General features: G+C 49.5%; 1 protein-coding gene across 2 annotated transcripts in view; it reads left to right on the plus strand.

The window, feature by feature from the left end:
- The window catches only part of KIF26B (kinesin family member 26B), a 411,889-nt gene that overhangs the window by 255,143 nt on the left and 142,976 nt on the right, over positions 1 to 13,770 (plus strand). The window contains exon 1 of one of the 2 annotated variants that reach the window (XM_059144969.1): positions 8,341 to 8,752. The exons of the other annotated variant lie outside the window; for it this stretch is intronic. Within the exon in view, the coding sequence (XP_059000952.1) occupies positions 8,730 to 8,752 (23 nt within the window). The 5' untranslated portion in view covers positions 8,341 to 8,729. Of the gene's footprint in view, positions 1 to 8,340; positions 8,753 to 13,770 lie in introns of those variants that run through there. 2 annotated transcript variants of the gene reach the window in all.

Raw genomic sequence — 13,770 nt, forward strand, 5'->3', positions numbered from 1 at the left:
GAGCTGGAAATGGAATCAGAGACCTCAGAGGCAGCCCAGATGATGAGTCAGCCTGGGTGGGAAGGTTATCACTGGTGGCTCCGTGTGCGTAATTAGAAGCTGGTGAAATATTATCCTTCACTCCACCTGCGCAAACCTGCACTTGCGAGGCAGCTGGGTGCGGGGACATGCTGAACACAGCATTTGTGAGCCATGACTGAAAACCGTTCGTCCCCGGCGGCCGCCAGAGAAAGAGGGGCGCGAGGAGGCATGGCCGCCTTCTCTGGGGGGTCAAGGAAGTGCGGCCGCCTTCTCTGCGCGAGTGGACAGGCGGTGACTTCCCCGAAGCTCGGGCTGATGGCCCCGTCGTGGAGTCTGGGCTTTCTTCCTGGCATCGGGGTGGATGGCCCGATTTTCTTCCTCCCAAGGACACAGTCATTAGTGTTTGACTTTCTTCCAGTCTGGAACATTCAGGAATGTAAGAGCTGCCTGTGAGGAGGCCAGCGCTGCCCATGGCCACTCGGCCCCACGCTTCCACGGGCAGAGTCTGAGGGCGTCCACAGAGTCTGAGGGTGTCCACAGAGGAGGCAGGAGCATAACTGGCTTCTCCCCCGTCCTCTCCCTGGTCTACCTGCCCACACGCTTATCCCCTTGCCTCAGGTGTATGTCTGTCTGTCTGTGTGTGCCCACGCACACACACCTGTGTCTGTGGGGGCGGGGAAGTACAATTTCATCCTTTCCTGGAGGAAATTAATTGAAATTAAAGGAAATTAATGCGGCATGATCAGACTATGACGAGCTTAGAAAAGTTCTTCCAGAGAGATTCTCCATGGTGAATTTTATATATATACACATTTATTTTTGTGAGAGAGAGAGAGAATGAGTGTGCACAAGCACGAGTGGGGGTGTGGGGGGAGAGGCAGAGGGACAAGCAGACTCCCCGCCCAGCTAGCAGCCCGACTCGGGACTCGATCCCAGAACTCTGGGATCATGACCTGAGCCAGATGCCAGAGGCTTAGCCCACTGAGCTGCCCAGGCACCCCAAGATAGTGAATTTGGAAGTAATCTCCGAGTTCCTACATCATGCTGACTTTTTCCTGCCATGTTGCGTGGGAAGTAAGGTGCAGACTGTTATCACCTGATCTGATCTTTCCAGGACAGGTAAACATGGCCACATTGCTGGCTGTGTGCAGCGGACCATAGATGAACAGGTAACCGCTGCGTTGATCATTGTAGTGACCCGAAAAGGGTCTACCCACAGATGTGCTAATTCTCTGCGTGTGAGTCAGCTGAAGGGGGCACAGAGGCACCCACTTCAGCTTGGCTTCGGAAACCATGTTTCTAGGAAGCAGCTTGTCCGTACACGCAGATTTCAGATTAATCCTTTGATGTGCTGGGCCGGAAGGGATGGAAAACTGGACGGAAGCCTTGTTTTGTTGGGGTTTTGCTTGTGGTGGTCAGGCTGGGAGGTCTGGAGCCCGGGACAGCGCCGAAGCCATACGGAATGTAGGAAGAGCTCATCTTCCTAAGGGGGAATTTCCAGGTCCTGCGGGAGTCTGCCGAGGCTTGGCCTCGCTAGAATGACCTTCCAAGGCACACTCTGTTTCGGACCCGGGAGAAGCTTGTCATTAACTAGGATGTAGACCGTCCTGATTCTTGCTAAGAACACAGGCAGTTTTTAGGACTCCCGTGACAGACATCCATTCTCTGAGCCCCCGAGAGGAGCGCGGGGGGACATTCCTTCCGGTTCTGAAATTCCTCAGGACAAGGTTGTTGACTTCCCTGGGAGAGCCGTAAAAGGAGGGCCCTTTTCCAGGGTACCGACCTCGCACCTGTGAGCTTGACTGGCTGGCCTGGGAGTGACCCCTGTCCCAGCCTTTAGCTTTATAAAGCGACAGTCTGATTTGAGCAAACTTAACCCGCATCCTGATTTCCTAAACAAGACACACTTGCAGTGAATACATTTCACCTTCGAGGACCGAGTTCTTTAACACGCTTTGAGTGCTGTGAGTTCGAGAAAATACATGACTTCATAGAGGGCAAAACCTGTAACGCTGTAGAACTCAGACAATGGGGTTGAAACGGGGTTTGTTGTAAGTAACATATTAATAACACCTGGTGTAATGCCTGTTAACACGCTGAGCGCCTGGAGCAAATTGGCCGGCGTTCCTTCTGCTTTTGCCAATAACGTGTCAAAAACTGACTTAGAGCTCCTTCCAAATTCTCAGAAGAACATCCAAGACCAGGTAGCTTATGCAGCCCTCAGCCTTCGCCAGGGTAAGGGCTGGCTCCCAGCCAACTTGAGGAGTCAGGCTGAATCAGAGGAAGAACTCCGAGGAGTTGAGAGGGGGTCCTCGGGATGGCAGGATGCCCGATCGGCATGCGAGGAGTTAATTGATTTGTAACTTACCCAAGTGTCAGGGTGAGGATAAAGGTGAAACTCATTTCCTTCACCAGCTCTAGCACCAGGTCCTTATTTTTGAAGCTCAGACGCAGCCTCCATCCCAGGAGAACCAGAGAAAAATCCTCCTAACGAACCCAGGACCTAGGACTCACGGAGCCCCACTGCTTAGACCTGGAGCACAGTGGGCACCGAGACTTGCACCTGGATCCTGTCAAGGCCCGAGCTCTCTGCCACCTGCTGTTGTATCACTTTATCCAAGCGAGCAGAGGAAATGTTTTCTCTCTCTGACCGCTGAAAGGAGCTGATATCCCAGCTTTGGCATACACACAGATCACGGAGCCGCGTTTCTCTCTGCAGAGCGCTTCTGAAATGCAGGATAATTGCTGTGCCGGGCTGGTAGGTAGAATTCAGACCCACATTAGACTTTGTGACCTGAAGTATAAACAATTGCATTTTTGCTAAGACTGCCTATATTTAGAGGCACCCAGCAGTCCAAAATAATTCTGGTCCTTTATCAACACACACACACGGAGGACGGTTGAGCCTCTCTTCCTAAATTTGGCTCCGCTGCGCTTCTGTCTTTAGAACTAGGCAATTGCTTTCTTATAGACACATAGTGCTTCCCTCGTATTTTGGTGACTATGGCTCTGGGGCACGTAGATGGATGCCAGCTTTCCATCTATAGAATTCTTTGAGAATTTGGCCCGTTGACTACCCAAAGCCGGTACCTGTAAACCAACCAAGGTGGCTTGCGCTTTGGACGAACGCCAGATCCAGGATAGATCACCAGATCCGCCCTTTCTGATCAGAAAGACTTTCTGATAAGAAAGTCGCTTTGTCTCTAGTTTTATAATGACTGAGAAGAAGGGTCAGTAGCGTGTGATCTCTTCCAACTAGAGACTTAACATTCAACGGAAAACTAGATAAAACGTATACACTTTCTCACGTCGTTCTGAGAGCCCGCTGGAATGAGAGGAGGTTATGTTTAGGAAGAAGCAGCTGCAGTTATTCTGGAAACCGTGCAGGCTCAGAGAAGGTCAAAACGAGGTTGGTCTTGCTCTAAGCACTCCATATATACTGGTTTGAGGATTGAATAAATGAGTGACAGGAATGCTCGTGATTATGGACCTAGTCTGGGTATGAAGAGGACGCCGCTGGATGAAGAAAGAGAAGCAATGTCAGGAGCTAAAGGACCCAGGACATCAGTAGGTCCCAGATTCTTCCATGAGTGGCATGGGATCGCCCCCAAAACCTTATCTGTACTAGCAGGGAAAGGAGCTTATGGCGAACTTGTTTTTTGAACTACACATACATTTTCCTAATTTTTGTTTAAAAAATTACATCTAGGGGTGCCTTGGGTGTCTCAGTCTGTTAAGTATCTGACTTCCGCTCAGGTCATGATCCCAGGGTCTTGGGATCCAGTCCCGCTACGGGCTCTGCACTCAGTGGGGAGTCTGCTTGTGCCCCCCCCCCGCCCCTTCCCCTGCTTGTGCTGTGTCTCTCAAATAAATAAATAAAAATCTTTAAAAGAAATTACATCTAGATTTCCACGCATCACTTTCCTTCGTGTATATACCTAAGTAACATAAAAGATTTCATGTCTATGTGGTCATATATGACATGAATTAAACTTCTAATATATATAAAGTGTCAAGATCTTCATGCCCGATTTGGGTTGTGCCGACCACCTTGCAGATACGTGTCGAAAACTTTTTCAGATACTGGTTTTTCCCAAATTCGGCATTTACATTCTTGAAAGCACTTCCTTTCTGTCCCCTGCACAGATCTAACTAAATATTAGAGGTATTTGACCTTTTATTGTAAAAAAAAAAAAAAAAAAATGTTTGATGTTCTAACAAAAGATCTCTGTTCTCAAATGCATTCTATGGAGAGAATTCCTCAGTTCTTTTGAGAGGGATAAAAATTCTCTCTCAAGTCCGCCAGACTGAAGATCAAGGGCATCAGAGCACCTCATGTCAGGAGAGCGATCATCATCACGAAAGGAGGCTTGGCAGCGAGGGGATGGACCAATGGATTCGGAGCTAGAACTTAGGGCTTTTCCTCTTGGCGTTGGGGTGGTGCCTTATGAAGGTTTGCAGCTCCATCTCTCCTGTGAGACTTTGTTTTCTAGGACCAACCTACTTTGGTAGGCTCAAACCTACCCATCGCTCGCTCCCCCTCTTCGGGGCACAGATGGCCCCATTCTAGGACCTCTGCAACACACGCCCCCCTGCCTTCCTGGCCGCTTTCCATCCTTCCTTTCTCCCTCGGTGCTTCTTCCCTTGCTTTCTCATAAAATTGAAGCCATGATCAGGCTTGGAAAACGGAGTCCGAGACCAGAGCAGGGCATGGAGGAACCTGTAAAATTATGTATCATAAGCATACAGATCCTTCATTTCCTACTATAAGACTAATTGCATAGTGGTCTTAACCTGGGAAAATGTAGCAATAAAACATAGTATTGTTTAAAAAAAAAATAAAAATAAAAAAGACAAGCTATACCCGGCTCCCAGGATGCCTGACAGCTCCGAAAAGATAGAGGGACGGTTTTCTCATTAGCAGACTCGGGATCCTTACGTGTGGACAGTTGAAGTCTCAAAGGGACAAAGGGCATTGCATACAAATCGCACATAAAGTCCCTTCGTTCCTTTCGTCAGACGTTCTTCTCTGAATGGCGCGGATCTTGAAACTCACGACCGAATGGAAACATTCATAAAATGTATGGATTCAGCGGCACATCAAGGAACACGGACTGCTTTTTAACCCCCTCTGTGTTGTTTCCGGAACACACAGGGTCCATTTTAATCTCTGTGTCTTGAAATGATTAAGGATTTTCTTACATTGGCTATTTCCCTTGGGGACACTCGCAGGTAATTTAGGCATGATTCTTTCAGAGTTCTTTTCATTATTCATAACGGTTTAGCAACCGGTAAACCTTCTTCCTTGCATATGAATACCTACTTTTTTATGTAAAAGGTGTCACTGGTGTACTTAGATTTCTTAAAATACTTGGGGCCGTATTTTCTTACAAGAGGGAACAGGAAACTACTCTCCCATAGGCCAGCCTACTGCCGAGACAGCGGGGCCTAATTTCCTCTGTCCCCGCCAGACAGCCTTTGTCACACGCACTACTTGTGTTTCGGGAGCTAGGAAGGACGTCACTCTGATCCACAGCCAAGGAATTCATTGAACTGAAAGCTCTTTCCTCTGTTTTACCATCTTCAATCTTTCCAATAGACCCATAAACCAGCAAATTTCCCCCAAGTCTTCTGGGAAGCCATTCTTAATCCCATTGTTATTTATGTAGTTCCCTGTCTTTCTGGTAAACCAGAAGTTAGCCATGAAGGCGTCTGCTGTCAAATCTCTATTATGATCTTGTCTTTATGTGCGAGCTGATTTGTTGTCCCAATCAGTGGATGGCCTTAGGTACTGTGGTCTAAGGACAGTGGGAACATCATAGAATGGTACACAGTGGGGGCACCAAGACCCCCCTTGAAGAAAGATCTAGAAGGAACCTCTTCACATCCATTACACATGGCCATCTCCAGGTTCTGGAGAACACAAGAGAAGGGGGAGAGGACAGTGGGGGTGACAGCTTTTCCAGCCATGCCAGGCCACCCCAAACTTCTGGTTCGGATCCCCCGCTCACTGGTACTGAGAATGATGCTAAACAAACGTGTTGACCAACGAACCAGACCTTAAGTCTCTTCTTCTTTGTGCTACGGGATCGAATCCTGTGCGTAGTGTTCACTTCACTCTCACCAAGTTTAAGGACCATTTTCACTGATTGGGTTTTAATTTGGTACAGAGGGAAACGTAGCCGATGATGTATAGAAGGATTTGGATTCTAGATCTTATTCTGGAATTTATTAGCTATGTGACCAAGAGCGAGTGGGTTAACTTTTCAGAGCTCTGGTTCTTCAGCCATGCATGGGGGGACTCACAACCAAATGATACACTTTAAAAACTATAAAGCAGTACTTATAGTACCTTCTAGAAAATGGGTGTTATTCCGGACTCCATTCCTCTAGCATTCCATCCTTCTATCTGTCCATCTGTTCATCCCATTATTTTTTAATATTTTTAAAGGTTTTATTTATTTTTTGAGAGAGAGAGAGAGAGAGCAAGCAAGCACATAACTGAAAAGGAGAAGCAGAGGGAGAAGGAGAAACAGAGTCCCTGGGGCTCCATTCCAGGACCCTGAGATCATGCCCTGAGCTGAAGGCAGATGCTTAACCAACTGAGCCACCCAGGTGCCCTCCCGTTATTTTTTCTTTTTAAGATTTATTTATTTATTTTAGAAAGCATGGGGGGAGGGGCAGAGAGAGGCTTAAGCCAGCTCCCCAGTGAGCACAGAGCCCAATGCAGGGCTTGATCTCATGACCCTGAGATCAGAACCTAATCAGAAACCAAGAGTTGAACCCTTAATTGACTGAGCCCCCCAGGCGCCCCGGAGAGAGAATCTTAAGAAGGCTCCATCCCCAGCACAGAGCCTGACTCTGGGCTCCATCTCTCAACCCTGAGATCGTGACCTGAGCCGAAACCAAGAGTTGGACGCTTAGCTGAGCCACCTAGGTGTCCCAACTTTGGACTGGGTTTTAAGGGATGGTTTGCCTGGGGAAGAAGAGAATTCTTGGCAAAGCAACAGCATGTGTAGTCTCTGAGCTGAAAAGCCCGGTGTGCTTGGCAAGTGGCCAGTCCTTCTCTCAACTCTCGTTTGGCTCTTCTGACCCCCCGCTCCTACTTCACTCCCGCCACGCCAGCCCTGGGGTGTCGTCACAGGTGTGACCCCGCATCTCTTCCCGCTTCGTCGTTCCCTCCGTCATTCATTCACAATGCTCACCCGATGCTGGGGAAGAAGGGAGTTGTTGGAAACTTCCGCCTGCATCAGAGTCACCTGTGGAGCTTGTTAAAAATGCAGATTCTGGTTTCTCGGAACTCCCTAGGGTGGGCTCCAGGGATCTGCTTTGTCAACAGGCAGTCCCCAGGCATTTCCCACGCAGGCGATCAGGACCACACTTAGAGAAACGTGTGAACGGACTCCTTGTGTGGCGAGGGGAGGGTTGCCGAGAACCTGAGGAATCGGAGGGAGATGGTCTCGTGCTGTCCACGAGCACGGCTGCCCCTCCAGTGTGCGTGCGTCATCCGTGCCCTTCTCGCCTCGCCCTTCCGGCTTGCGCTCCCCTTTGCGGTCCCTTCTTCTCCTCCCATGCCACCACCTGTTCCCCTGCGGCCCCGGAGCCCCGTCTGTGTGCCTCCCGCCCCTGCACCGTGCCACTCCTTCCCTCGGGCGCCATCCGTGCCTTGGCTCTCTCTGCCCAGCATCCCAGGCTGCGCAGCCACACACAATGGAGTGGCGTGCAAAGTTGACAGTCACACTGAAAGCCCCCCTCGGTGGGGCTCCCTGAAGGAAGGGAAAAGAAACAGGAACACCTGCCCCCCAAAGCGGGGAAAGGCATGACTGGCGATATCCCAGGCAAAGGGCGTGGGTTGTCTGATTTGCGCTTCCATTACTGAGAGCGTTTGAATAGTTTAAGGACCCGTAAACTGTGAGACTAGATGTTTTCACTGAAAATTATGCATGTAGATATTATTCTCATGGGGACATACGCCTGCATCTGTTTGTCTACAAGTATTTACTTGCAGACTCACACGCGTATCCAGAACCTTGGTTCTGTCGGCTTTGTCTGCACCAAATGGGTGTATATGGATGTGTAATTAAAGATTTTAAACACTTGATTTTGATCGTCTGCTTTGCAGCTGCCGTGCTCAGAAAATTCCTAAGCTTCTGCGGGTTAATGGGAGTTCCAGCAAGTGTTTCTCTCTCTCTCTCTCTCTCCCGGTCTCTGTTAGTCGAGCTCCTCTCTTCTCTGCCTCTCTCCCTCTCTCCCCCTCCCCGCCTGCCTGCCTCTGCTCTCCCCTCCCTCGTGCTTCGGAGACAGCAGACAAGAGAGAAACTGGTGCGGCTTCCCCTGAGAAGCGTGCCTGCAGGCAGCGACAGGCAGGATCCCGCGAGTTCCTCTTGCATCCGATGCCCCGTGCTTGGAGGGAAATGCAATGTTGGAGCAGGGGCTGAGCTGGACTGGAAAGGTGGCTGGGAGCTCAGGGAGGCCGGGAGCGTGGTCTAGCTTCAGGCTGGAATCACGGGAATGTTTCACCGGGGTCTGCCCTGAGCCTTCCCAGACCCCCATGGATCGCAGAATTCCCCAGCCTCTTCTTTACCTTCGCTCTATGTCCCTTCCTCCTGAGATGGCCCCAGATCTGCAGGAGACATTTGCAAGACGCTATTTACTAACAGATGTGAAGACATGGATTCTGGACTTGGTTATTTAGCCATGATTTATCCATGATGATGGATTGGAAAGCATTGTAAGTAACAGCGGTCCCTGTGCCTGTAGTTAGATGGTCTGTCTTAGTTGTTTTTTTTTTTTTTTTAACTTTTTCAGTGAATTTTCCTTTTGGAGAAAAGTGAAAATACCATGTATCAAGTATTCCAAAGAAGTTAGGAGGGTCCAGATTATACAAGCTTTCTTCTTGTTCTGTTGACTTGCAGAATCCTTAGAGCTGTATCAGACCCACAAACTACTGAATACTAAATCTCCAGACATCCCCCTGGAGGGGGAGGCTGACATGGGAAATAAATGAACTGGGTTTTTGAACTGACAATCATTGCTATAATCAGACTTATTCAGAGTTGCTAAAATATTTGACAATTGGCTCGCTGCGGAATCAAAGCCAGAATTGAAATGTATTCTCCTTGCCGGTTCATAAAAATGAAGTTAGCCTATGGCTTTCAGAACAGGCTCTGGCTACATACATAGGAGATTGATTTTTTTTTTTTTCCACCCTAATGTTAAATGTCGACTCTATTTTCCTTCTATTTCAGCTTTTCTTGAGACAGACCACCTCCCCGATCTAGCGATCTAACGTATAATGTCTGGGCTGTAGGACGCTAGCAATTTGAAAGCGACTCAGGGTTTTCCATCTTTCTGTCCTGGGGCTTGATTTAAGCACTTCAAACTGCCCAGTCTTAGGGGGGAAAGAAACCAGTAACTTGCAGACCAGAATCAGTTTTTTTCATAGGAGAAAGGAATAGCTATCTGAAAGATTAGAAATTGAAATGAAAGAATATGATTTGCTTTTTCTTCGAAATCTGAAATGAGGTTAATTTTGTATAGAGTGAATTAAGCTTTCTTGATGAAAAAGTATATTCTAAGAGACTTTGAAGATTGTAAGTCACTTAGGTAAGGATATCAAAGCAGCTTGCTGATCTCCTCCCCCACCCTTTGGCTGCTTGCAACTTTCTCTCTTTGAGTCTGTACAATAGTGTCAATGCAGAGATCTCTGACTTCCTGAAACTTGCTGAGATTAGGAAGTGGGGCTTCTAACAGCAACACTGTAACGAGCTTTATGAGTGACCTTTGGCTTTCCCTCCCGATCACATGCAGGCCCCGGGGAAGAGCCCCCACCCCTCCTACCTGCCCATCCCCCTGTCTCCCAGCCTCCGTCCTTCACCCCCCACCCCCAACCCCCGGAGTCTTGGAACCTCATGAAAGACCCTTCTAAAGATCCCCTTCAGCGAGCCCTGCCCAGCTCTGGACAGAGGGAGCACTGTGATGTAACAGGCGGAGCTGCCAAATTTGGAATTGAATGAGCTCTGTTGATTCCTGAATATGAAATCAGTTCTGTGAGCAACTGAATGAGATCATATCTTACAAACCTAACCCGAAGTGTTCCTAACTTTACTGATGGGCACTCAACATCATCAAAGGTTACAGCACGCAGCCCCCGAGGGGACCAGCCTGGGACCCAACGAAATCCCCAAACTCTTCTCCGATTCCTGCTTGGGCAAATAGACCTAGGGCCACGCCTTTTAAAAATCTGTCCTTTGTTATCAAGGGAAATCTGAGACAGAAAACACATGTTGGCAGGGTCACGTGAGTGCCTTGCTGCGCCTGAAAGTGGTTGTTGTTATCACAAGGGGGAAATGCTTTCAATCTTGTGCCGTTTTGTTTTGGTTTTTTGTTTATATGGATTTCGTCAGGCTCGCGCATCTGGAAGAGGTTTGGGGGTGGGGGGATGTGGAAGCGAAGGCAGCACTTGCAGGGAGAAGGAAAATCAAGAAAGTCGGATTCAAAGGGGAATCATTCTCTTACCCAGTTCCAGTTCCCATCCTTGGTCTCGGGTCCCTGTTAAAGCAGACGCTCACGCAGTCTTCCTGGGTTTGTGGAGCTGGAGATCTTCCATTCTGCTTTTGTATTTCAGGCAGAGGAGGGGAGACTGCTCCAGAAATCCTTCTTAAAGGCAGTCAGAACCCATCTTTCGAGTTCTGCTCCCTTCACCCGAGAAGGCGACTCCCATTCCCTCCGACGTTTCCTCGGAGGGGGTCTTCTCTGTGCCTTGGGGTCTTCTCTTCCCACCCCAGGTCTTCTCTGTGCCTTGGGAGCCTCCCTGCCGAGCAGCTCCAAATCCCCCAGGGATCTCATGTGTGTCCTATTAGGGCAAAAACCCAGCTGCCAAGGGCAGGGTTTGCAGGGACGGTGGAGAGTGCTTTTTAGTGGCGAAGGAGTGATGGGACCCAATATGCTGAGACCGTACAGTCTTGGAGCGAGGCCGCTGATTGACATCAGCAGAACTGCTGAGCAATTAAAAACCTACTACAGTCAAGGTGAGAGAAAGAGGACGGTTGCCGGTTGCCCTGGAGGAGTTTCAGGCGAAGTTCTGGTAAGCAACAAGAAGGTCGAAATTGACAAGGCCGATGGTTCGATGGTTCGATGGTTCGGAGCCTGAAACTGATCGATGCCTTGCGGGTGGAAGGGAGCGCTCCTCTTGGCCCCGTGGTTTGCGGAAAGCTTGCTCAGAACGAACCGCTGGGTCTCTCACTCGGCTCTGCTGTCCCGGCTGTGAGAGGGCGATCTCCCTGCACACCCCTCTTCCTTGGCAACTGGGTCCCATCTGGCTCTTGGTTTTTATGCTCAGGTCCTGATCTCAGGGTCGTGAGATCAAGCCCCGTGTTGGGCTCCAGGCTCAGTGTGAAGTCTGCTTGAGAGTCTCTCTCCCTCTTCCTCTGCTCCTCCTGCTTGTTCTCTTTCTCTCTCTAAAATATAATAAATCAATCTTTACAAATAAATAAATAAATAAATAAATAAATAAATAAAAGGTTGGGTGCTTACCAAGGTTGCCAAAACCAAGTGTGGTGTTCAGATCTTCAGCTCCAAGAAAAAGTGCTACCCTTAGGGTCCCCCTCACTTTTGGGGGCTCGTGTCTTTGCTCTTTGTCTGAGCTCACAGTCCACAGTCTTAACACCTTCAGGATGCTTCTCACCACAAGCGCTAATCCTGTCTACTTCGTCTATACTGCGGGGAACTCTCAGCTTCCTGGTGAGTCTGGTTGCAGAGCAATGATGTGTGGACACAGCACACCCATCCCCCACCTCATCTTCCCTCCTGTTCCCTTGGAAAGGCTGCAGAGAAGACTTTGGAAAAAGCAAATCTGACCTGTGAAAAATGCCTCTGGGATTTTTCCTGATGGGAGGAAGGACTTGCCTTCTCTGTCACACACTTTCTCGTTGTCTTCCTCTAGGAAGACACTATCCGATCACAGCTACGTCCCACGGAATCAATAGTCAGTATGCACCTGTGAGCTACTGACCAGTACACTTCTTAGCTTCTAGAAGCTTCTGTTCTTGGTGTCAATAAAATGCATAAAATCTTAGTGTATAGGATTTTGTGGGAATCGAGTGGTGTCATGTGCTTAGCATGGTGTCCTGCTCTGTCCTCGTTGGTAATACTGCCCTCACGTCCTCCTATTCTTTCTACAGAGGACCCCGATCCTAAATGACGGGGATCCCGGGGAAGACAGGGTGCTGACGTAGGAGTCAAGAGCTGGGTCCCCTTGTATGACCTTGCGAACATGATCACATCTTCCCCATCTCCACAAATGGAAATAGTTTCATTTCCCTGAATGGGTTACTCCACGGAGATTCACGCTGGCCCTCAAGCCAGAGGGTCCTCCTTCCCTCCAGGTCTTGGCTAATCCCTTCCTTCTCTTCCCCTGTGGAACCTTCCCTGGGCCCCTGCGCCTGGGTCAGGGCCCCTCCCCCACAATTCTGTGGCTCCTGCTTCTGTCCACCGGAGGCTTCCTCACCACAGAGACTTCGTGGTGTGCTTCTCTGTCTCCCTCACCAGACTGTAATCACCTTGACCTTGACCACCTCCCCCTCCCATCCTGAATGTCAAGACCAGGACCCTGCTCAACAGACATTTGCTGAATGAATTCCTAAATGAAAGCAAGAAGGAACGAGGACCTTTGCCCTGCCTCCATCGGGGGTCTCCAGCAAAGACAAAACGAAAGAATGTGTGAAAGGCTTTGATCGGTGGAGAGTGCCATGGGGTCGCCTTTAGTTTTAAGTTTGTCTGAGGCACAGTGTACTTTTAGGTGGGTTTTTCCGGATACACTTTAGCGAACCGAACAATCTTCTTTTCTTGTACTGTCCTTGCAAGACAGGTCCGTTCTTTGTCACAGAAGCAGAGCAGGGTCTGTGTGCGCCAGAGGCTCTGATGTTTGAAAATCTGTGAGCGACAAAAGGTTTCATTCCAAAATGAGAGATAAGGCTCTGAAAGCCGGTGCCCCTGGGAGGGATCCCTGCGGGACTTGACTTGACCCCAGGGCGAGTGGGTGATTGCAGATCGGTGCCTGAGAGAATGGGGGAAGCTTTCTAAAGAGAGACAGGGGAGGAGAAAGAAAGAAAGGGGTCCTGGGGCAAAGGACCCAGGGGCACAGAGGGTAGAGCTCGCCCACTCCCCGGCTTCATCCTGGTGGTGACACAGTCAAGGAAGGTACCAGCAAGGACTTGGGAGCCTCACACGCTTGGACTTGGATTCCAGCCTCACATTTAGGTCTCTGCTGCGTGTCACAAGCCCGCACACGGGAGGTTATGGTTTTCTCTACCGATGCTCGGACTCTGGTCCATGATGAAGCGAGCTCTTCCCCGGCGTTAGGGTGGAGTTTCCCTCAGGAAAAGTCTTTGCAGGAGAAGAGTGGGGAAGAAAAAGCACGTTTAAGAGAAATAGTCATTCACAGTGGCCAGTGCAGGGTCACGGGGTAGCCCAGACGGTGGCTGAGTACAGATCCATGAGCAGGCTTTGTTCATAGAACACTTTGAAAGGGTGTGTATGGGAATCCTGCACATCCAGATGGAAATCCCACGGCAGCTGCCTTTGCCATCAATGGGAGCACCCCACGTATCTCTCATTCGCCTCCCCGGGTCCAGCCCAGGAGTGGAGAGGCTCGTTTTTAACTTAACTTTGGCTCTCGGATGGTTTCGTGAATGAGCCGCCCACTGTATCTTGACATGGGGTTGGGGCTGGGGGGTGGGGTCAGGAGCC

This window comes from Mustela lutreola, chromosome 14, assembly GCF_030435805.1.
Source record: "Mustela lutreola isolate mMusLut2 chromosome 14, mMusLut2.pri, whole genome shotgun sequence".
Classification (NCBI taxonomy): domain Eukaryota; kingdom Metazoa; phylum Chordata; class Mammalia; order Carnivora; family Mustelidae; genus Mustela; species Mustela lutreola.